The following is a 23,831-nucleotide window of genomic DNA, read 5'->3' as shown; positions in this document are numbered from 1 at the left end:
CTAAAGGATATAATGTCAAATGGAATTACAGTACAGCTGGGAAATGCCATTGCCTAAAATAACCTGATTATATTTCATATTTATTTTGACTCAGTAATTTCTGTAGCTAATATTCTCAGTTTGCAGATGCAAACAACATTTTTCTGGCTGATGTAGACAACCCATCAGACAACTGATCAGAAAATCAGATATTAAATAATACTTAGTAAGATTTCAAGATGGTTTCAGAAAGTTCTAAAATCAGACTAAATTGAAGGGCGGTGATGGAAAAGGCAAGTTAGAATGTATTTTAGTTCTTTGTGATTATAACAGTTTGCCAGGATGTCAAAAACCCAGTTCTTTTGAAGGTCATCTATAATTATAGTAAAGGATGTCTCATGGGCATTACACATGCCACTCCAACAAGCCATGAACTGAAATATGAGCATGTGCACTATGCCAGTAGGACTAACAGATCATCTTACAGATACAGAAGTAACCAGTATGAATAAATTACTAATTTATAAAGTAAGAGCGGGGAGGGGGGCATTATATGGGGTTTCTCTTGTAGTTTTCTCCTGCTTCTCTCTCTGAGAAGTAAAGACTTGTTTAATACAGAGTGTTCTTGGAGAGTGTTCAGATATTAAATATGCAGATGGCTAGACAGTTCAAGCAGAATGTTTCCATATAGTTTCTCCATCTGTCAAAGGTAAAAGTGGTATCTAGTAGGTAGTTGTACCTAAGATACTTTCTTATTCTGTTTATTTTGTCTGTTGCAAAAACAATCCCAAGTGGATGAAATAGCTGTAGGTTTTCTGTTTTATGATGCATGCTCTTAACTGTATTGCTGAAGTACGCATTGTTAGCACTTGGCATTTGTTGCAGTTTTCCATTATTTCTACTAAGTGAGCCTTTGCCTTGAGGTTGCTGCTTAGGCATTGAGAAGAGCATTCCAACAAATTTACAGAAGGAAACACACTCTAGTGTGCTTATATGCATGTGGATGTTATCTGGATGTGAACTGAATTCTTTTCTAAGTGCAGAAAATCCAGATGGCAAACTCAGTCTCACGATCAAAACGGGTAATGAAAGTTCTGTATTAATATTCTATGTTGCACATGAATATATATGTTCATGAAATATTTTACAGTGGGCTATATTATTAACAGCAATTTTTTTGCTCAGTCCTTGTTTGGATCAAGTAATTCTGATATTATTTTCCTAGGACAAAAAGAGCAGAAGCACGTTGGCAAAGAGTGCAAACCAACATGAGTAGCTGTATTTTACAGATACTATGAATCATTCATCTCATTAGACCTGAGCAGGAGTGGTGGTGATCTCTAGTGCACTTTAAATGAATTTGCATGTCTAGTTCTTAACGTTTTGTACACTACACATGTATGCACACGTTGTAATTACTTCCATGCAAGAGTGTTAAACTGAAAGCTTCCTTTAATATCATGGAGCTGTAGACTTTCATTTTACAATGTTGTAGTCTCAGAGGTCCTCTTCTATTCTTTACTTAATAGAATATACTTGCCTTGTTTTTAAGACAAGAAAAGACTCAAATTAGGAAATTAATGGTCTTTTGTCTTAGGATATAATATTTAATAATAGTCATAAGCTAATACTAAGTACAATTTTTCTTCTGTTTAAAGACCCTACATTTATAAACCCTTGTGCACAGCCCTATTTCGAGCCTGTGAACTGAGTGCATTTACTCCCATGTTGCATATTACCGCTTTTATATGACCAAAAGTATTCTCTAAAATTGAAACAGTTATCTTTGAGTTTGATTGAATACTTCCCAGGGCTTTCAAATAATATACTTCTAAAAAGCAAATACTTTCAGAAGATGCACAGGATACTCAAAAATCCATGAGTTATTTTTACAGATTATGTTACTCTTATCTGATCATTTATGCAGAGTGTTATGAAAAAGCAGTAAAATCAGATACCTGATTACTCTTTCTCTTGCATATTAAGTTACTAAGATTCTGCAGATGATATCTAGTTAATCTTTTTTTTAAGTGGAAAAAAAAAATCTGTGATTGATCTGTCAACATAAAGTGACTTGTGGAAAGTATGCCTCCCTTTCCTGTGGTTTTTAGAAAAGAACAGGGTTGCATAAGCAGTCATTATTCACAGTAAAACAAAAAAAATATTTCCTGTAGCATTTTTGCAAAAAAAAGTCTTTGCCTGAAAACCTACTGTCAGAAATCACTCTTTGTTCATACTAGTTGAACGCTGAAAAATGAAGCAAAGTGATCTAAATCGAATTTACAAGACTGATAGCCATGTGTTTGGGGGGAGAGTAGCTACTGCACAACCTGCACTCTGTCAAGGGAATTTAATTATAGATGGTTATACTTGACTATAATTCGTTAATGTGTGCTCCTTGCAAAGGGAGAATAATTCTCACATTGACAATTTTATATGTTTTTACCAGGATACTGTCAGAGGAAGGGATTTTCATTGAATTTCATAATACAGTTGCCTTGGGGAAGAATATCAATGAAGTGGCTAGCAGGGTGGTTTTTCTGTTTTATTTTTGTGCTGCTGGAGTCTGTATGTAAGGAGATGGGGGAAAAGAAATCTTCTTCTTTATGAATTTGAATATCTAAAATAGGAACATATTCTGTTACTGTGCAATAGTTAGGAAATATTTTTATAAAATATTGTTGTGATATCTTGCTCTTTCAGACCATAATGACAAATATTCATTTTAGCTTTCACCTTTTTGAGAAACGGTAATGATCAAAGTTTAGATTAATCTTCATTCTCTTTCCCACTCTTGTACTTTTCAGAAGTAAATCTGAGAAAAACCAGAGATAGATCTGGCTCTAGAACTGTTTGTCCTTTTGGTCAAGACACATTTTTGAAAAGCAGATTTTGAGAGCAGTTGTAGCTGAGATGAGATGAGAGGTTAGCAGAGGCACAGAGCTATGGGTTATGGTGCTGGCTGCTGGTTTTTTGGTTGTTTTTTTTTCTTATGTGAACTGTTTCTGAGAGGTTTGTTTGGGAACAGTGGTGGCATTTTAAGGATGTCCAGCTTCCTCCATGCTTGAGGTCTGAGTTGTCTGTGCCTGTGTAACCAAGTACAAATAGCACTGTTCAATAGTCCATTAATTATTCATTAAATTCTTTTATTGTTAAACATAGTGACTTTGGAGTAAGCTGTTCTTAGACATCTTTTTATTTCTGTGCTGGGCAAGAATTACAGAATTAGGACTGTGATAATTTCTACATACTGGAGTAGTTGCTTTAAGTAGTAGCTTTATATTCTTGGCTTAGAGTCATGCATGTTCTCATTTGGCTGTAGCATTTCAACCAAGTGTTGCAGTGAGCTGACTCAAGCTGCAAGGCCCATGTTGAAAAAAGCAGGGGGTCAATGGGATGGTTAACATCTGGGAACTGGAACTTCTGCCTGCCAATTTTCTCCTCCCATGTTACCTGCTAAACAGAGGATCTGACGTCTCCAAATTCTGCAGACCTGTAGCCTGTAGATTATAGAGAAGGAAGTCATTGTACCTGATAAAGCAGGTAGGATGGACTTGAGGATCCATAGGAATTTCTTAAATATATGAAAGCTTACACTAGAGGCTGAGTATTTACTAGAGTTTCAGAAAACCACTCTCTTTGCTTATGAGGAAGACCAGAGGCAACCTCTCCAAGGAGGATCACAGGAGCAGCCCTGCTGGTGAAGCTTGAGCCTTTTACCCAGGGAGATTTGTTCTTTCAGGGCTCAGTGCTTTGTGGACATGGCATGCTCTTCTCCCCAAGGGGAGGCTGGCCTTTGACAGGAAAAGACCTTCAAAATCTGTGATCTGTCTGGAAAGAGCACTATCCCTGCCCAGTTCAGCAAGATTACGATTAAGAAGGTTGATGCTGTATCATTTATTTAGAGTAGTGCTGTGCTTTGTCTCCTTTTTTTATCTGATGCACTCTTTTAAAATACAGTCTTTTCTGTCAGGAGAGGGAAAATGAGGGATTCTGGATAACTGGAAGGGTGCAATAAGGAAAGAAATTTAATCTCTCATGTGAACATCAGCCTAGTCCTTAAAGTTCAAATACAAAAAAGTATGATTCTTCTTAGTACCTTCCTGAAAACAGTGCATTACAGAAGAAAGCACATGATGCATGACATTTAGTAGTGATTTTTCTTGTGAGGGACCTTTAGGTTTTGAAGCTAAATAGTTTTTGCATGGTTTAGCACAATATAAAAAGTGCAATAACTGAAATGAGGCATAAAGCCTCATTTCATCTTCATCTTCACTATGTGGATTTCAGCACAACCTTCATAATGGTATTTTGCACTTCTATTGCCCATACAATCAAAATACTTCATAATGCTTTGGAAACATTAAAGAGTGATCATTGGTTATAAAAGCACACTTTCATTTTTTTACTTACTATTATTTGCAGTAACCCAGAAGATAACTGATGGTGAAAAGAATTGGGTAGATATGGCAGTAACCTGTTACCAGTTCTGTTTTGTGGACAACACATCATTATCTCTACATTCGGTTTTCCTGACTTCTTGTTCCATCGTGTGTCTTTCAGACACAACAAAAGGAAGGAGGGAGGAGGGAATTAAACAAGAATAGGTAATTCCTAAGTAGATAAAGGGACATGTGTGGTACAGAACATAGCTTAAAAAAAACCAAAAACAACCTAAAACGCCAAGCAAACAAACACAAAAACCCAAACAAAAAGAAAAACTCAAGGTCGTTAACTTGGGTTTTCTTTGTGAGGCATTTACTGCCTCCTCCACCTTGTCAATGAGGGACAAGGAAACTCAGTCCCAGAGCTCAAAAGAAATCTTCCTGAGATGGCACAGCTGAGTCACAGGCTGATGTGGGCACAGAATTTAATATTCTTAACATACTTCAGGGTTTCTGCCTTACCCCCACTAGCAGCGAGAACGTGCTGGAAACACAGTTGTGTTTGCAGTTATGATTGCAGTGTAATAAAATTTTTTGAGCATTTTTAATGACTCAGCTTGACTAGATCTTTGCGAAGCTTGAGATGCAAACCCAACTAGCAACCGACTGAAGTGTACCTTAGGACATGGAAGGAGTTGGTTTTCTTGCTGGTTTGTGGGCAGGAGACTGTTCCTGTCTAGGGTTAAAATCACAGCCTAGCAGTCCACAGAAGAATATCATTGTTATGTGGCAGGGACTGACTGGTAAAGTACAAGTCTTAACTTGTAACTGCATGTGATAGTAGCAGCAGCAAGTTAAGCATCTCTGCTTTTGGGTTTGTTCTTAGTGCATTGATGTCACAGTAAATTCAAGTGGGCTGCTTTTTCAATTTTGTTTTGTTTGCCATTTTATGTCTGTTTTACAGTGAGGTTTCGAAGCTGTGATGGAAACAAAAAAATACACTTTGGTAGCAGTGAGCCAGAAGATTTCAGAGTAGGTGAGGATGGTGTGGTCTATGCAGAGCGAAGCTTTCAGCTTTCAGCGGAGCCCACGGAGTTTGTCGTGTCTGCTCAAGACAAGGAAACCCAGCAAGAATGGCAAATGAGGGTGAAGCTAACCCCTGAACCAGCCTTCACAGGGGCTTCAGAAAAGGTAAAACAAGAGCTTAATGCAGCCTGTATAAATGTATCTCCACAAAGAGGCATAAAAATAGGGGTTTAATTTTGCCTGTCATGCACCTCTCCGTGAATCAGCTTATTAATGGACACCTAGTGCATGCAAAGCTGGAGCTTTAGAAGGAACTTTGATCATCTTTTAGTCTGTAGTTTTGCTAAGGCATGAAAAGACATGCCTATTTAACTATATAGGATTCTTTGTGTTTGAGCTTTTTGTTTGTATAGCTTGAGATTTATACCTGAATTTAAGTCTCACACAGCCATTTCTTTATTTTAAATTGCTTGAAAGTATTATAGTATTTATTCAAGTGGTTAAATATAACCGCAAAATAAACAAATCTGTGATAGAATGCATCAGTCACATTTATTAGATGGGAACTGTAGATTTACAGCAGTAAGTAGGAAAGCACTTCTGGCAGGGAATATTGGCTTTGTCGTGTCCCGTCATAATCAAATTGGAGATTGTAAATTATTCATGATTCCAGCACTACTTGGTAAGGAAGATAGTCTCCCTCTGCTGGAAGCTGCCATAGGATAAACCATGTACTGTTACAAAAATCAGACCTAGCAATGTGCAATTAGCAATGTGTTTACTTTAGAAAAGCATATTAGTTTGTTTACCTTTTTCTGTCATATTACCTGTTGCTTACTGTTACTTGCCTTCTCCTTAGTGAAGGAGAAGTGTTCAGTTTACAGATAAAGAACAAAATTTATTCATAGATTAACATACCTATAATAGGAACACATTTAAGATTTAAGCATCATGTTAAAAGTAGGTAATGTGGTTATGCAATACATTTTTCCTGAGAACACGCTGGAGACCACTGTGTGTAATTCTCATTTGTTTGCTTACTTGGTGATTGTGTTAAATTTGCTAAGGCATGATTTTAACAATGGAAATACTGTCATTTTGTTTGTAGAAGCACTGTAAAAGAGCAGATGCTTAGATGTGCCAGTGCATGCCCTGTTTATTCCAAAGCCACTATTCAGGTGTCCTTACCATTAACAGAATGTAGAGGAGTAGAATCTGGCCTTCATTTGGGTGTCTGTTCGTACTCTGCAATGTAGTTGCCTAGATTAAAAAAAAGTTCTTTTGAAAGATTTGGAGGATGTTTTTGTCACCCTGTTTCTAACCTTAAGCAAGCTAGCTAGCTGTGTGTGCTGTCATCCCAAGGATGAAATAACTGCAGATATAGAAGAGAATGTTGACACCCAGCAGAGATTAATGCCCAGTGTGTAAAGTGGGTCATCTACTGCATCCATCATGGCTGACATAGGTTTAAAATAATTACAGCATTAATTCTATGGGATCTAATAGGGTCATAAATATTTGAGACATTCCTTACCAGTATGTATTAAACTTCTCTTGGAACTCAAATTACATTATAGCACACCCAGATCTAAATTTAGAGTACAGTAGCACATTACCTGAACTGAAGCTCTAGCTAATGAGAAATGCATTAAGGAATACTATTAAATTCTGCAAAATGTTAACTACTTCTCAGAAAGTGCCAGATAGTTTACACAGTTAGTGCCATGTTATAAATGGTTTATAATTCCCTTTCTCTTCCTAGTTAAATAAGGGAAAAAAAAGGTTTCTTAAACTTTGGCAGTGAAATTGTAAATGATATTGGTTATTTTCAAACTGCACTGTGAATGCAAATAAAACAGTTCGATGAACACAGAGAAAGGACAGTCTTTCAGTCAATTATGTAATTGTACCTGAGTTACTTTATAATGTCTGCTAGTAATTCTCCTTCTAACATGTGCTTAATTTTATCTTGTACCTGGGAAAGGACCAAAGGAAAATTGAAGAAATCATATTTCCATGGCAACAATACAAGCACAGCAGCCCTCTGAAGAGGCAGAAGAGAGACTGGGTTATTCCTCCAATCAACCTACCAGAAAATTCCAAAGGACCTTTTCCTCAGGAATTAGTTAGGGTAAGGAAGTTAATAGAAGTGTGGTTTCAGTATCCCTCAGAGAGCTCTTGAAGAGGTTTTGTGTAAATGATGTCTTGTTCATCATCCAGACATTTATCAGAGTCTTTTGGGTCTTTTGGTTTCTTGTTGCTACCTGTGCATTGCATGCTGGGATGCATCTAATTTCCTGGGGTTTAACTTGTTCCTATGCATCTCTACTGGTGGAAGATGACCTTGTTTTGGGTGGTAAGTGTGTTAAGGGGCATCTCTGCTGGTTCAGGAGTTTTCCAGTCTCCTGCACTGGAGTTCTCTGCCTGGGAAATGGTGTGGGAGTGAGCAGGAAGCAGGGTGCGCCAGGAGACCAAAGGAAATTGTATCTGATGGGGTGGGGACAGCAGCTCTTCCACAGGATTCTGCTGCTCAGAAGTGGCCACTGCAAGGAGCCACTGCAGGAGCCAGCCTCCTCTGGGCTGGCTTCCACACATGATACTGGCTGGTCATGATCAATTTGTTGGAACTTGGCAGAACATTAGCCCAAGTTGATAGGACGCAGTTTCACTCTGTTCTTTTTTATGTGTGCGCTGGTGATTCAGCTGCTCCTCAGAGATGCACTTCCCTTCAGTTGTTTCCTTGGAATATGAAACAAGTTCAATGTTTAAGCAAAAATGGCGAGTTTCTAAAGAGCTGGCCTGTCATGGAAGAGAGCCTGTAGCTTTGGGCTGAGAAGGTATCGGAGAAAGGGGAAAGCATAAACCAGGCTTTTTATTTCATGTGTAATTTTAGGATACTATATGTTTTCTCTAAGATCTAAACAATTCTGCTTAAAATATTTGCTTGTTTTTGTTTAACACAAATAATTTTTATTTTGAGAAATAAACAGGGATAATTTTACATTCCTGAATATCTTTGACCAGTTTCTAACAAAGAGTGCTGTTAAGAACTTCCAACTTTACACCAACTCTGTACCATTTCCAGAATACTTATTTTTGCAAGTACATCTTAAGGAGCAAGGAGAAGATAAATAGAGCTGCTGCTTGTCTCAGCAGCAGTCCCATCCTGCACTTGTTTGTAGCTAATGTAAACTTTATCTTTTTTTGACACACAGATTAGGTCCGATCGTGATAAAAGCCTTTCTCTGCGGTACAGTGTGACTGGCCCAGGAGCTGACCAGCCTCCAACAGGCATCTTCATCATCAACCCCATCTCAGGACAGCTGTCTGTCACAAAGCCTTTAGACCGGGAGCAGATTGCTTCTTTTCATGTAAGAGTTTAATTTACCACAAATCAGATTATCAAATTGAAGATGAACATCTGCTTCAAACATGACTTGAGCAGCCAGCATTTAGTTTTGTATGAGATATGATTTGAGGAGTTTGTAGCAGATTTGTATTTATTGTACTTAATAAGGCTAACTCTTACTATATTTAAGCAGCTTAAGTACATTAACATACGTAAACAGTGATTAAATGTATTTAGGTAAAGTAATTTTAAAATATGGAAATATGGGTACTGTGGCTTATATTTCAAGTACAGGCCATGGATCACAGTCTCCACTGAATTGTATACTTTCCAGAAGTTTATTTTTAATTCAGCAACTTAAATTAGGATGTGACTGCTATTAGAATTGCAGCAGCAGCTGTGATTTGAGAAATGGATGGGAAGAATAACATACCAATTTTTATTTTAGGGCCAAATCTAAGCATTTTAATAGAATTGTAAATTAGGCCTGTCAGCTTATGAAAATGATATTCTTTGCTCGAGAGAAATTGAAAAAGTAGACCACAGATTCCAGTACCAGTGGAAAAAGAAAGTTGCAAGGAAGATGGGGAGAGCAGGCTGTGACCTAAAGTTTCCTGTGCTTTTGGGAAACCATGCTGAAATCACCCAGCTCCTGGGTGAGTGAAAACTGGAGAGAGTTTTCCAGCATGTTGTGGACTAAAACACTCCTTACCTTGTGCTCTGGGGAGCTCTTTGAGTGCTGCTCCCAAGCAAAGGACACAGCAGGAAGCATCTGGGGGGGAGGTGTGGGTGAAAGGCTCTCAAACAACAGCTCTAGCATCCATAAGATTTTAACTGAGAATTTGACATTGGCAATTCAGGATTTACTGACTTAGGAATTTACATTTATATGAGTCATTACCAGAGTGGTGAGTTAATAATGCCATCTTGCTGCTTTCTAGTAGCTTTGTAGCCATAAGATACGTGTGTGTGTATGTACATGATGGGCATCAGCAGGACTGCTACAGGAGAAAGTTGCTCTTTTCCCTAGCAATGGCCATGCTGTGGTCTAAATACACAGATTTACACTTAAATCTCCATCTTTATAGAGAATGTTTTCTAATAGCCATTATTAAAAACAGAATTCTATATGACAGTAGGCACTAGTAGTAATCAAAATTAAATGATCTAAAATAATTTTCATCAAATCAAGGAAGGAAGTCTGCAACTTAGAATAGTTTGGAAGTCTGAACATCAGTTCCATTAGCAGCTTGGAAATTTAAAACGTCGATATGAAGGAGCAGTGGCAGATAAGAAAATACACTGAGCTAAAAATGTCTGGCCTGAAATTTCCTGTCACTATTATTATATCTATTTGCACCTGTATGTTGTGCAAATTCTAATACTTTTAATGATTTTTGCAGCTGAGAGCACATGCAGTGGATGTGAATGGAAACCAGGTGGAAAATCCTATTGACATTGTTATTAATGTCATTGACATGAATGACAATAGACCTGAATTCTTACACCAGGTTTGGAATGGCACAGTCCCTGAAGGATCAAAGCCAGGTAATATATGGGCTTTTGGGAGGCAGAGGTATTATTTTGAAGTATCATATTTACAGTATCACTTTGAAGGTGTGATGAAGGGAGTGCCTTCAGACCTTGTAATACTTTGAAAAGTGTCTTTAGTGTGATGTGCAAAATCTCAGATCCTCTATCTTCTTATTTCACCCTATTTTTAATGCACTTTTTAGCATGCTGGGATTCATTTCCAAAAGGCAAAATTGCTATGTGAATGAACTAAAACCAGGGGAGGCTTTAAGTGTATGACTTCTGGTTTATGGTTTTCAAAATCCTAATTATAACATCACAGTTCTTACATTTATTTTTATGATGGACATTGATGTTCATTTAGTTGACAGGTCAGGGTATAAGAGATTTCTGAAATGTCACTAGATACAGTTCTAGTTCTGATTCCCAGAGGCTTTGCAAATACTGGGATTTGAAATCAGTGTCATTTGAATTCTTGAGAAAACCTAAGTGTTGTTCAGATCTCATTAAAATTCTAATCAGCACAGACTAAAGTTTGCACTATGGCTGAAACCACTTCCTTAATTTGTCAGAAGTGCAAAATGAAAGGTTAGCACCAGAAATGTGTTTTCTAACTTTGCAGTGTTTATTTGGCATTTGAGATCTACCTCAAAGACTTTTGAAAGAGTATTATTTATATTGATTTTCAGTCACTATCAGTATGTCCACCAATTCTGAACAATAAGTATATTTCCTTTGGCCCAATTAATAACATAAGTATCTAAACATGAGATGTTCTTTTGTTACAGAAATGTTATTTGTGGCAGAACTGCAGAGTTTCATTGTTTATGTAGCTTCTTCAGTTATAAGCAAATCTAGTCTTGTATAAACATAGAGTATTTTTATCTCCTCTTATGTATTTTAATTACTCTGTTGGTGAGTCTTGATTTAAGCCAGTTTGTTTTAAGTAAAGAAGGAATGTGCAGATTTTACCAAAAGAAATATGTGCTTTGACCACTGCTTGTAAAGTGATCTTGTATAATCTGAGTGTAAACTGTTGATATAACATCAATTATTTATCCTGCTGCTAGGGACCTACGTGATGACTGTTACTGCCATCGATGCTGATGATCCCAACGCCCAGAATGGGATGCTGAGATACAGAATCTTGTCCCAGGCCCCGAGCAGCCCCTCTCCAAACATGTTTACAATCAACAACGAAACTGGTGACATTATCACTGTTGCAGCTGGGCTTGACAGAGAGGTAGGGCAGGTCTTAATCCTGTGGGCTGGGTTGCACTTAATGTTGTAAAGATTATGGCTCAGGGTGGTGGGTGGGTGAGAAGGTGAGTGAGGAGCTGGACCTGAGCTGACAATGTGCACCTGCAGGCAGTCATATCCAGGGCTGCATCCGAAGCAGCATGGCCAGCAGATAATTCTCCTCTTCTGTTCTGCTCCTCTGAGACCCCACCTGGTGTGCTGCATCCAGATCTGGGGTTCTCAGCACAGGAAATAAGTGAACCTGCCTGGAGCAAGTCTAGAGGAGCGATGTGAAGATCATCAGTAGGCTGGAGCACCTCTCTTATGAAGATAGGTTGGAGCACCTCTCTTATGAAGATAGGCTGAGAGAGCTGGGGCTGTTTAGCCTGGAGAAGAGAAGGCTCTGGGGAAACCTTATTGCTGCTTTCTAGTACCTAAATGGGGCATAGAGGGGAGCCTGGAGAGGGGTTTTTAATAAAGGCATATAGAGCTAGGATGAGGGGAGATGACTATAAACTGAAAGCAGGTGCATTTAGATGAGATAAAAGGAAGAAGTTCTTTACTGTGAGGGTGGTAAGACGCAGGAGCAAGTTGTCCAGAGAAGTTGTGTATTCCCCATCCCTGGAAGTGTTTAAGGCCAGGTTGGATGGCATTCTGAGCAACCTAGTGTAGTTGGAGGTGTCCCTACCTGGGGCTGGGTGTCTGCAACTAGATGATCTTTAAGGTCACTTCTAGTCCATACAATTTCATGATGCTGTGATATGTTTCTCCCCATCCCCAGTCTTAACTTACTCCCTTTCTTCACCCTGTTGACACCACTTGTTTTCCTAGTCTCAGAGTACAAAATTCAGAGGAGAAAAATTATGTTAGGGATGAAAATTGGACCTTTGTTCCATACACGTAGTTACTCTTGGCTCTGTGGGGTCATGGAAAGGATCTTATCCAATAAGCCTGTTTGCTCTTAAGAAACAGATACATCTAACAGATACACACTAAAGCAGAGCAATGCAATAATAATAATAGCAAAAAGAAATAATCTGTCAGTAATTCACTGCTACGTGCTGAGCAAGGTGCATCCTGTCTAGACAGTTCCTCACTGTGCCCACCACTGGAGAAGGAGTGTGCCAGATCCTCTGCTCTGATTCACCCATCTGTGAGGTTGGGAATAAAAATATTTCCCTCCCAACTCCAAATCTGTCACACTAACTGTGCTTTTAAACCACTTGAAAACTTCAGAAGAGATAAGCATTATTTTATAAACAAGCTATAAAATCCTAACAAACCTCTTTTGAATACATCTTGTTTCAACTTCTGTATTACTAACCTCATTTTAGCTCATTAAATCCCAAGTACTGGGTTTGCTGTTCATCTTTTAGCTGCTTGTTTATAGTTATTTAAAATAGAGAATAAAAATGCTTTCTGAAGCTCTGTGTTTGCTATTAATATTCTGATGCATTTCAGTTTGAAAGGGGCAATCAGAAGATTAGAAAAGCTAAACAGACTGTTAGATATTGCAATTAATTTTTGAGGTTTTATTAACATTCATTCTATTTAAGTTGGTTTTGAAGAGAAGGGATTTGAGCAAAGGAAAACCCTGAACTTTACAGTATGGCCCTGTTAAATTAAAAGAATGATGGGCAGCTTTGCCCTTGTTTTTAAAATCCCCTGGTCATCTTTGACAGATGAACTTTCAGAAGGACATAGCGATAATTCTTGAGGTTTTATCACTTGGTGACTAGCTATACTGGAGGGATTTAACTTGGAAGAAACCAGCTGCCTGTGGAGCTTAGACCCTCACATTAACAGTTGGAAAAGCCTTGTCATTCACCATTAGTTTTCCTGATGGATCACTCTGCTGACACCCAGATGGGTATATATAAACATTTCTTGAACATGTTGGATATTAATGATTAACGTTAAATCATTCAAATATTAAATTAGACTAATATGAAATAAAATGGTTTCCTTCCCAAGCTTTGCTTCCTCCATTTCCTGAGTCATTTTGTGGAAGTCAATTAAATTAAAATGACTGGGAGTCTAGAGAGCCAAAGCTGAATCGTCTTCTGACAGTGAGCTGGGGAGTGCCTTGTTGTCTGTGTACCCCAGCTGGTCTGCCCACTTCTGCCTTTCCACTCTTTTCTCTAAGTCTTGTCTCTCTTGATAAAGCTCTAATTAAAGTCATAAAATGCTAGGCAGAATTTTAAATTCTTAAATAATGTGACACATTTTTTATGGGAGCATAAGTGTTGTAGGCATTAAAAAAAAAAAGTGGTTCCTCTGATAGCAGTCCTCATCTGCTGGTATTTTAGATTAACATGCACAATGCATTATCTGTGCTAACATGCACAGGAGGAGATATGCTTAGGTAAGGAAACTCAGCTTAAGGCAGAAGAAATCTTTCATTTGTTATCTCAAAAGATGCTGTTTCATGAGATCCAGCTGCTCTTATTTCTTCCGTTATTGCTGTGGAATTCACTTCGGCATTAAAACATCTGCCTTACTGCTGGAGGTGCTGAAGAAGTCAGGCAAGGTACTTAAATTTACACACTGACATTCCTGCCTCACGTGAGGTTAATTCAGTGAAGTGGTCTTTTATTTGGCCTCTGTTGAAGTGGAAAGATGTGAACTGATGAGGTCTGCGTTCTTTCTTGAAGCTGCCAGTTTGCTTTTAGATGTGTTGCTGCTAAGTCTCTGTGCAGGCTGCTGACACATGCTCCACAGCTCATTCCTGGCTGCTTCTCAAACCGCAGTAAAAAGAGACCACGTCCCCCAATTTCCCCATGCCTGGAAAGTTGTGTGCTTCTTGATTTCTGAAATTTCACTCTTAGCAGTTTATCTGCTTTATGTGAGTGCTGGGAAGAGGGGAAAAAAAACAAGGAACCAAACAAAAACACTGATTTGCTGTCTTTTGGGGCACTTTCTGGGGAAGTTTTTAGTGTGGTGGTTCTGTTGGAATTAAGTAAGACGATTGTAAGGAAGCTGAGTCTCTGTGTAATAATAATGGAGTTTTCTTTAATGAAATTTGCTTCTTGGGATCAATGTATTAAGACCCAGATGAATCAGAAGCACCTGCTGTTTCAATAATATAGAATCATATGGCAGTGAGATTTGCTTCAATACTGCTTTAGATTTTATTGCTTCACAGTAAGTAAAGTATGATTTTTTTCCTGGATGACAGTGGTAAAAGCATTTCTTTGATTCCCTCATGACTGCTACTCTTATTGGTGTCCTGAAGCAAACCTTTAAGATGTTTAAAGCCTATTGAAGGTCAGTTTGCAAGTATATTTTCCGAGCCAAAATTCATATACATCTACGTATATATATTTATGCATTATCAAACATGAATACTGCATTTCTGTAGACTTAATACTAGTCTTGCTTTTTTAAAGAATTGTGGGATGCGTATGTAGCAATTCACATTTGGGGTGTCTTGTAAGGGTTTCTGTGTGAAAGAGGTCATGAGCATAAATCGTTATCTTCAGTGGGCAATAAAGATCCATAGAGCTTATTTTTAAAACTTTCTATTCCGTGACTCATTGTTGCTGCTTGGAAATGTTGCAAACCATTAAACCTCTCATGTCTATCGTACTGTCTGGCCAAAGTTTGAAAGAAAGCTAAATACTACCCATGGAATTATCCTTGCTTATTTTTTGTATCAATACCTGTAATTCCTTTTTGTAAATTGTGTGATTCTAGGGGTGTCCTGCTTAGGGTCAGGAGTTAGACTCTCTGATCCTGATGGGTCTGTTCCAACTCAGCATGTTTCATGATTCTATAAATTGTTTTCATGAGAAGTAATCTGTCATATACCCCCCTCTTTAGACAGTGGAAGAAAATAGTGTACCAAGTGGAACAAAAAAAACCCCAAAACATAAAAATAGGCTCTTTCTCTAATATTTTTATTTTGCCAAAATGTTTTTGCCAGTGTTAGTAAACCGTTTGTGAAAGTGCTGTTTCAAAGTAATAACAGCTCCTTATGTTTATGTCCTTTCTTTTGGGAAGAACTGGATGATAACACTTCTCTGCAAGGAATGACGATGAACTGAAAAAATGAAGGAGCATGCACAATATTTGAGAGCAATTAGTTAAAATATTTGAGAGCAATGAGTTAAAATAAACTTTTCAGCAATTCTACACAGAAAACATCTTTATGATGGCTTTTTTTTTTTTAATAGAACCTTGTCAATGTTATTTTAAGCAGCTCACCAGGCTGAGGTCAGGTCTCCACCAGGCATTTCGGGTGCTTAGGGGCGCTGGCCCCAGTCCAGTTGTGAGGGGGGAGCGAGTGCCCAGCTCAAGGGCCGTTAGCAGCAGTGGGGGGAGAGGGGGCCCATGGCTGCCATACTCGGCCAGGGTGTTTAACATTTATGGAAATAGCCCGTTTGGTGCTTCCCTCCCCCTTTCTCCAGTGCCCTTACTCATCTCTGTTGGCCTCGACATCTTTGGTTTCCATAGAGATCACAAGAAGTTGCAGCAGCAGTTTTATACTCAGGCTTGGCTGAAACAAAACCTTGGCACTTGTGGCCGTTTGGCCAACAAACCTACCTTGGCTCAGTGCTCTCAAATGCTTTTGAGGACTTTCCCTGTTTTAGTATAAAATGCACTCTGGCTCTCTTTTCGCTGTTTGAAAAGCATTGTTAAACCTGTGATCATGCATTAACTGTCTAAAGTGGTTTGATTTATTAGAGTAGGAAGTAGTCAGCCTGTCCTAACCTTGATGGTCTTTGAAGAAAGTCAAACAGTAGTTCAGTATAAGCAACCTGCTGCTGTATTCCTGTGGCACAAACTTTGCTTGCTCCTGTCATTTTGGGTGATGCTAACTAGAATAAACAGTGTGATAGGCTCCGTTGCTTAGCAGAGTGCAATTTTTGGGAACACCTGCTGTCCTATGGTAATGTTAGTTTTGTCTAAAACTTATGTTGTCATTTTGTGTTTTAGAAAGTACAACAATATACATTAATAATTCAAGCTACGGACATGGAAGGAAACCCAACATATGGTCTTTCAAACACAGCAACTGCTGTCATCGCTGTGACAGATGTCAATGACAATCCTCCAGAGTTCACTGCCATGACTGTAAGTACAGGATAGGAGTTACTGAAGGATTGTGTATTTATAACCCTTCTCTGTTTCTCTCATTATATTCGCAGACAGTAAATATTTATTACTTACTAAATACTGTACTGGCAGGCAGAATCAAAATATGTGCAGAATATATATTCCTTACATGCTGTGTTCTGTTTTTGACCAAAAGGCAAAAGCTGACAAGGGAATCAAGCCATTGGTTCTCTGGGTGGCCTCAGGTAAACTGCATTAGATAAATTATCAGAGCTCCAGTGAAGAGAGGTGGGCTGTCCCGCTTTAATGAACGTTCAGCCTGGTGTGGCCCTTGCATGCTCCCCGAGCTGAGGTGAAGTGTTTCCATGGTTTCTGCAGTTCTATGGGGAAGTGCCGGAGAACAGGGTGGATGTGATCGTGGCGAACCTGACGGTGACAGATAAGGACCAGCCGCACACGCCGGCCTGGAACGCCATGTACCGCATGACCGGGGGGGACCCCACCGGCCGCTTCACCATCCTCACCGACCCCAACAGCAACGACGGGCTGGTCACTGTCGTAAAGGTAAGGCACGCCTGCCTTTCAGAGAGTTCAGCAGAGATGGAAGAGGTGGGAGAACACCAAAACGTGGGAAATGTGAATTCCTGAGGCCAGCATGAATCTGGAATAAAACGGATGCTCCCTTTCTTGTGGAATTGAGTCTGTCTCTTCTAATGTTACCTTGCTTATGCTATCAATAGTATTCCGCCTGCTCAGTTTTAAAAATCTGGCTAGGTTATTAGAAATTAAAAATCTTGAATCTTTATTTGCTAAAAGTTAGAAATTACTCTGTGGAAAAGTGTCTGCTTAGTATTTTTTGCTAGTCTAAACAACTTCCTACCTCCTCAATTAGCAGTCATGCGTGTCATCTGCACATTTTCTGTCAAGATGTTCCATTAAGGAAGAGATACAGGCAGTCAAAGCACAATCAGAGAGGAAAAAATAATAGGTGGGAGGGTACTTCTACAAGAGACATTTAAAGACTGGCTATTTTTAAAACCTCATTTAAATACCTTTTATGGAATAACCTGTCTGTCTTCATTCTCTAGCCAACACAGCTCTGTGTTGAGGGATGACTTATTTCAAGTGATAATAACAATGTGATTCTATAATTAAACCTGCCAGGCAATAGCCACCTTTCCTCATGACCCACTGATAAATGTCTCATCTCTGAGTTGGCCTGCTCTGCTTTTGGCTGATCGGTTTCAAAGTCAAATGTGCAATGCCAGTAATCCCATTTGGAAATTAAAAAATTCACTTTTCCTTTTGTTTTGTTTTGTTTTGTTTTATTTCATTTTGTTTCATTTTATTTAATTTCATTTTGTTTGATTTTAATCCTCCCAGTATCTAGGTGACAAAAAGATACAACCTACATGCAGCATTAATAGTAATTCACAGTGGGTTTCTTTAAGAACTGTCTCTGGTTTATAACTGCTCTTCCCCAGAGGTACCAATTGTTGCATTGCAGTCTTCCAAGAAGAATTATGTGAGTGTCTGTGCTTTTTAGCACTCCTTTAAGTGCCCAGACACGGGAAGAGTTGGAAACCTGCCTACAGTTTCTCTTGGCAGTGCAATGAGTTGATCTGTCAACCTGTAATGAAGATTAGATTGTCTCTTGTCACTTACTTCATACTGTCACATGCCAACTGCCCCAGTAAGGTACAGGGTTTTCTTCCAATCTGGGATCTGTGTGAGTAGTACAGTGCATAGTACAAAGGGAAATCCTGTCTCCAGGAATGCCTCAACCCTGTGCAGCATGACAGAGGAACTCTAGATTCACACTGTTTTTAGTTCTTCTTAAGTTGGAATTCCGGCTCTCGAGGAACTCTCCAAATGGAAGGTTATCTTCACTGGGAAGGTGGAAGCTATAGGTATATCAGAAAACAGGTTGACTGGGATTACCAAGAGTCTTTCTAGTGGGATGTTGAGGACATGAGAATCTCTGATCTATGGGAATAGCTATAGTCATGAACTTCTTTGAAGGAAACTTCCATCCTTCTGACAGAACTCTTTCAGCTTTCTGTCCCTAGGAGAGATCCATCAGGAGGCACATCTGAGTGCCTGGCACAAACCTGGGAGCTCCTTCATCATTTTGTGATTAAACTATTAGTTTCCTCATTTGTCTCTAATGGCAGTACCAGAGTAGGTTAAATCCCAGAATGATTTCTAAAGGTTTCTAGCTCTTCTGACTTCAAAACTGCTGCTGCTGCTGTGTGCAGAACTGAAACCACCACATGCTGCTAAGCAAAACCCCAACACATGGGCTTGTGTTGAGGTGATGGTATTGTGCTCTCTTCAGACTCTGTGCTGATTTTTCAGAAAAGTACAAGTAATCTTCAAAAATGTGCTTAATTTTAAAATGTTACTGTGTGTCCATTGCTACTGTGAGTGAACATTAACACTTGCTCTTTGCTCTTCCCAGCCTATTGACTTCGAGACCAACAGGATGTTTGTACTTACCGTAGCTGCAGAAAATCAAGTGCCTTTGGCTAAGGGGATTCAGCATCCTCCTCAGTCAACAGCAACCGTGTCCATTACAGTCATTGATGTGAATGAGCCCCCATATTTTGTTCCAAACCCCAAGCTCGTGCGTCAGGAAGAAGGGCTGATGGCTGGGAGCATGTTGACAACTTTTACTGCTCAGGACCCAGATCGTTACATGCAGCAAACCTCCCTAAGGTCTATATAAGCACTTTGCAATATCTGTGTTGTGGAATGGGGGGGGAGCAAAGAGGTGACTTGTGAAATGACTGCATTTACTGTAGCACACAGCTGTGCCAACACATCCTGTGGGTTTTGTGCAGCTTTCTCCAAAGGGATTTTTGGCTGTAGAGAAGGTGAACTGACCAGGTGTGTAAGCTGGGTTGTTTTCTCATCCTAAGTCCCATTGCATCAAGATAGAATGCAGTTATGCATCTGTGGTAAAGTATATGTTCTATCCCAGCAAATTCAGTCAGGGCAGGCACGTGCTTCTGTGAATTAAGATCATTTGCAATTAAAATTCACCAGTAATTTTCACAGGGCAACGAAGTCAGATTGTTGATGAAATCTGAAGGGTTTTCTTTTTATTTTTTCTCCAGTAATGCAAAATGGAGGTGTTGTCTGTCTGTGAATTCTTGTATGGACAGCTATGATCATAATTTGATCATAATTTTTCTTATGTCTAAAACTTTTCTACACAAGTATGCCTCATGTAAGAAATGGGCGTTATTTGCAAATTAAGGCTGTGACTCCCCGTGGGTCAGGACTCACCTTATACAGCTTCTTTTTTTTTTTTAGCTAATGTAGAAGAAACTCCAGGACTTCTGTACTGTCTTTCCTTCCAAAATAAAGATGATTGCAGTTTTATATTCTCTTGATATTTGGTTAGCTCTTTGTAATACTTTGCTCATTTCTGGACATAACCATCATAGAAATGACAGCATGAGGACTTCAGCACTAAGATAGCTTGCACCTGATTAATGTCAAAGAGAAAATTTATCAGATAGAAGAATGGTTTTGAAAGTCAGTTCTCTTTCAAATTAAGATGAAAAACATGCAGTAAAACCAGGGCCTCTGAAAATGAAGTGATACTGAAGTGCTAGAACAATGTGAGTTAGTGCAACTAACACTATCCGTTTTTACTTCTCTCCTGCTCTCAGCGCTCTGACAATATGAAAATTAGTATGAATAGCTCTGTAGGTGTAGAAGAACCAAGGAGGATCCTGACTGAATATTTTAATTGAGTCTGAGTATTAATGTTATATAGTTTATGGTAATTATATGATTTCCTCCAGTTACATGATAACTTACAGGGCAAGGCACTTGAAGAATCGAAATGCAGGACTGGTTTATGTATTTCCAAGAAATTTACTGACAGGGCTTGATAAATGGAAATTTATTATGGAAAATAAAATACTGTCTTCAAATTCCAAAAACATGTTCAGAATACAAATTAAAATACCAATACTGTCTTTGTTGTCAATTTTTATGTTGCTAGATAAATAACGTAAACTTATGATTAATTACACAGGTACTCAAAACTTTCAGATCCTGCAAATTGGCTGAAAATTGACCCTGTTAATGGACAAATAACTACTACAGCTGTTTTGGACAGAGAGTCAATATATGTGCAAAACAATATGTATAATGCAACATTTCTTGCTTCTGATAATGGTATGTATCAATATTGTGTATTTTTTTCAAAAAGCTTTTCATCTTTGTGATTGAATGGCATTCAGTTTTAGGGGCAGAAAACAGGATATGCTTAGAATACATCCCGTTGGAAGTCTGTATTACTATCAGACCATGTATAATTTCCCAGCTACTTGGGAAATGGCTGAAGAATAATTCTCTGAGTTTAAAGAAAAACACTGTCTTGGTTACAGTAGTTGTGTTGACAGCAAATTGAAAAAGCCCTGCATGGGAGTGTGGTAGGTTGAGTGAATGCACAGCATGAGTGGGCTTTATGGGGAGTAATGTGTCATTGGAGGGGCTTTGTATTTTCCCACATTCAGGCTGCAGCAGTGCAGAAGGAAAAGTATCTTTTTGTTGTCAGATTGTTAATGACAATTAACACTGCTCAGAAATGAGTCCTTTGATTTCAGCTGGAGGGCTGTACTGTTCATAGCTGATAGCAGAAAGATGGACAGGCACAGTTAGGGACATTCTCACATTATAAGGGAAAACTGAAACACTGGGGCTATTTGCCTTGGAAAGAAGACATAGTAAAAATTTCTGAACTGGAAGCTATATCAACTGTTTCTATACTTTGGCCCTGTTCTGGAGAAAGGACATAAATGGAACTGGAAGATTATGGGAGGTAGAATGAGAACCATTGCTAGTTATACTGAAAAATTCACTGCCAAATGATCACACCAGTGTGTGATTCCACAAGATTTATGGAAGCATAACACATTCGATATAGATGGCAGGAATGTCCAAAAATAGCATGATGAAACTCAGTATTAGAAAGAATTTAAATAGCACATTTATGGTAAAGGATGATCTTAAGCCTTCAAAGTTAGGAAATAATTTTTCCAGAGGACAAACCATCCCTATTTTGCACCTTCTTTGAAGCCTTTGATGTGGACCATCTCTGGAGGTTAACTGTCTGTCTGGTCAGTGAAGTGAGTGAGTCCATGATCTATGGATCTGCAGTTATTTGCTGAATTTTGCTGAGTAGGGCCATTTTTCTCAGTGCAGACTACATAAGAATTATTGTGTCAGCAGGGCCAGTGACAGTGTTAGATTGGTTTTGTAAAAGAATCCCAAAACTGAGGTAAACATGTAAGTGTGTTGGTACAGCTTCATTTAAATAACTTTGCAACTGGAAACAGGCTTAATGCTATTTCGTTTTCTTTTAGGAATACCCCCAATGAGTGGAACTGGCACACTTCAGATATACCTGCTGGACATCAATGATAATGCCCCCCAAGTGCATCCAAAAGAAGCCACAACTTGTGAAACACTGCAGCCTAATGCTATTAACATCACTGCTGTAGACCCTGACATAGATCCAAATGCAGGCCCGTTTGCCTTTGAACTGCCTGACACACCTGCTAGTATTAAGAGGAATTGGACCATTGTTCGAATTAGTGGTAATTAACATTATGGAAATCTTCATAGTTTTAAAGAAACTTTTGCAAATATCTTCTCTGTGGTATTATTTCACAACATACATGAGTTTGGTTGATATGAACAAGAAATCACCTTAGTGTAAGTTCCCCAGAGGACAAGAAATTTTAAGAAAGAAAAGATGATCACAGCAGTCAGGAAGTCTGTCACCCTGAGTGTCACAGAGCAGTTTGAGCAAGAAATTAGCACTGAGCTGAAACATGAGCTATTTTTGCCAATGCTGTTTTAATCCCATGTGAGCAATATATTACTTTTTAACCAGCACCTTATTTTCACACGCAGGTGATCACGCCCAGCTCTCCTTAAGAATCCGGTTCCTGGAGGCCGGTATCTATGACGTGCCCATAGTAATTACAGATTCTGGAAATCCACATGCATCCAGCACTTCCTTGCTGAAGGTGAAAGTTTGCCAGTGTGACTTAAATGGAGACTGCACGGATGTTGACCGGATTGTTGGTGCAGGGCTGGGAACTGGTGCCATCATTGCAATTCTGCTTTGTATCATCATCTTGCTCAGTGAGTAGATAGCTCTCTTAATTTTAACTCCTTTACTCTTGTTTTGCAAGTACAATATTACTTATTTTAGTATCAGGTACCTTGACAAAGACAGGGGAGTTATTGAAGGCTCAGGTCCAGGAATTGTTTCTGCATGTTTCAGTGTTTTGGACAAGTACAAAAACTTCCTGATAGTACAGGATTTGGAGTTGGACAGAGTACAGCTAGCACCTGTTTGGCACTCAAAGCCCTGCATTGGGTTGTGAAAGATATTTTCCATTTATACTCACAGACACTTGTAGTGTTACATCAGTGAGTGGCCAAGTTGAAGATGTGATTAGTCCCCAGGCTTCTAATCTGTCTTGTGTTGCCAGTACTGTGCAATTTGGTGCCACCCTTAGCAGGTAAAAATGCTTTTAAGGAGTGCTCTGATGTTACTAACACTGTGTTTCAGATAAGTAGGAATTTCTGTTGGAAAATAATGCATCACAGTCCTTCGTGTAAGGCCTGACAAGAAAGGCAGGTGTTGCAATGATGTGTATGTTTAAGTACTGCATAAAGCTGTACCATTTTATTTTGTGTGAAGTGCATTGAGTAAGGGAAATGACTAAAAATCATGAGTAAGTGTCTGTCCAGTGGAGTAAATTAGATAATTAGATTAGCTAGCTCTCCTACACATTATAGTTAACTGATTGCCTGTTGTGGTGGAACACAAGGGAGAGATTAGCCTGGTCATAGTACACTATGCACCCATCTAGAACATAGAAAATTATGGGAAGGGGTAATTAAAAAAAAAAGAGCCTGGATAAGCACATGATTTTACACAAGCACACAGTGCATTTACTTTCTTGATAGAAAAAATCTTTTAAATGCTAGGTATGAAACTAACAGAGCCTTATTGAAGGAAAGATTTCTTTCTGAATATAGTGGTTTATGAAGCACAGTCTTTCTTAATTCTTTTCATGGCAAGTTTATTTTGCAATTTGGAATGGATTTGTTACTTACAACCTTGAATATGTGATTGATTTCTAAACTGAATTGTCTGTAGTGGTCTGAGTTAAACCATCTCTTACTTAAGCTGCCTTCTGTCAAATTATTAATTTTAAAAACCT

At 38.8% G+C, this 23,831-nt stretch overlaps 1 protein-coding gene across 1 annotated transcript in view; it reads left to right on the top strand.

Moving 5' to 3' along the window:
• The window catches only part of CDH2 (cadherin 2), a 115,440-nt gene that overhangs the window by 71,664 nt on the left and 19,945 nt on the right, over nucleotides 1-23,831 (top strand). The window contains exons 3-13 of the mRNA XM_036399524.2: nucleotides 5,329-5,555; nucleotides 7,375-7,521; nucleotides 8,606-8,761; nucleotides 10,143-10,287; nucleotides 11,343-11,515; nucleotides 16,450-16,587; nucleotides 16,948-17,133; nucleotides 19,031-19,287; nucleotides 20,621-20,763; nucleotides 21,954-22,187; nucleotides 22,507-22,740. Of these exons, the coding sequence (XP_036255417.1) occupies nucleotides 5,329-5,555; nucleotides 7,375-7,521; nucleotides 8,606-8,761; nucleotides 10,143-10,287; nucleotides 11,343-11,515; nucleotides 16,450-16,587; nucleotides 16,948-17,133; nucleotides 19,031-19,287; nucleotides 20,621-20,763; nucleotides 21,954-22,187; nucleotides 22,507-22,740 (2,040 nt within the window). The remainder of the gene's footprint in view (nucleotides 1-5,328; nucleotides 5,556-7,374; nucleotides 7,522-8,605; nucleotides 8,762-10,142; nucleotides 10,288-11,342; nucleotides 11,516-16,449; nucleotides 16,588-16,947; nucleotides 17,134-19,030; nucleotides 19,288-20,620; nucleotides 20,764-21,953; nucleotides 22,188-22,506; nucleotides 22,741-23,831) is intronic.

The sequence above is a fragment of the Molothrus ater genome, chromosome 1 (genome assembly GCF_012460135.2).
Source record: "Molothrus ater isolate BHLD 08-10-18 breed brown headed cowbird chromosome 1, BPBGC_Mater_1.1, whole genome shotgun sequence".
Classification (NCBI taxonomy): Eukaryota; Metazoa; Chordata; class Aves; order Passeriformes; family Icteridae; genus Molothrus; species Molothrus ater.
The sequence above is the reverse complement of the archived record's forward strand: the minus strand, read 5'-3'. Positions and strand labels throughout refer to the sequence as shown.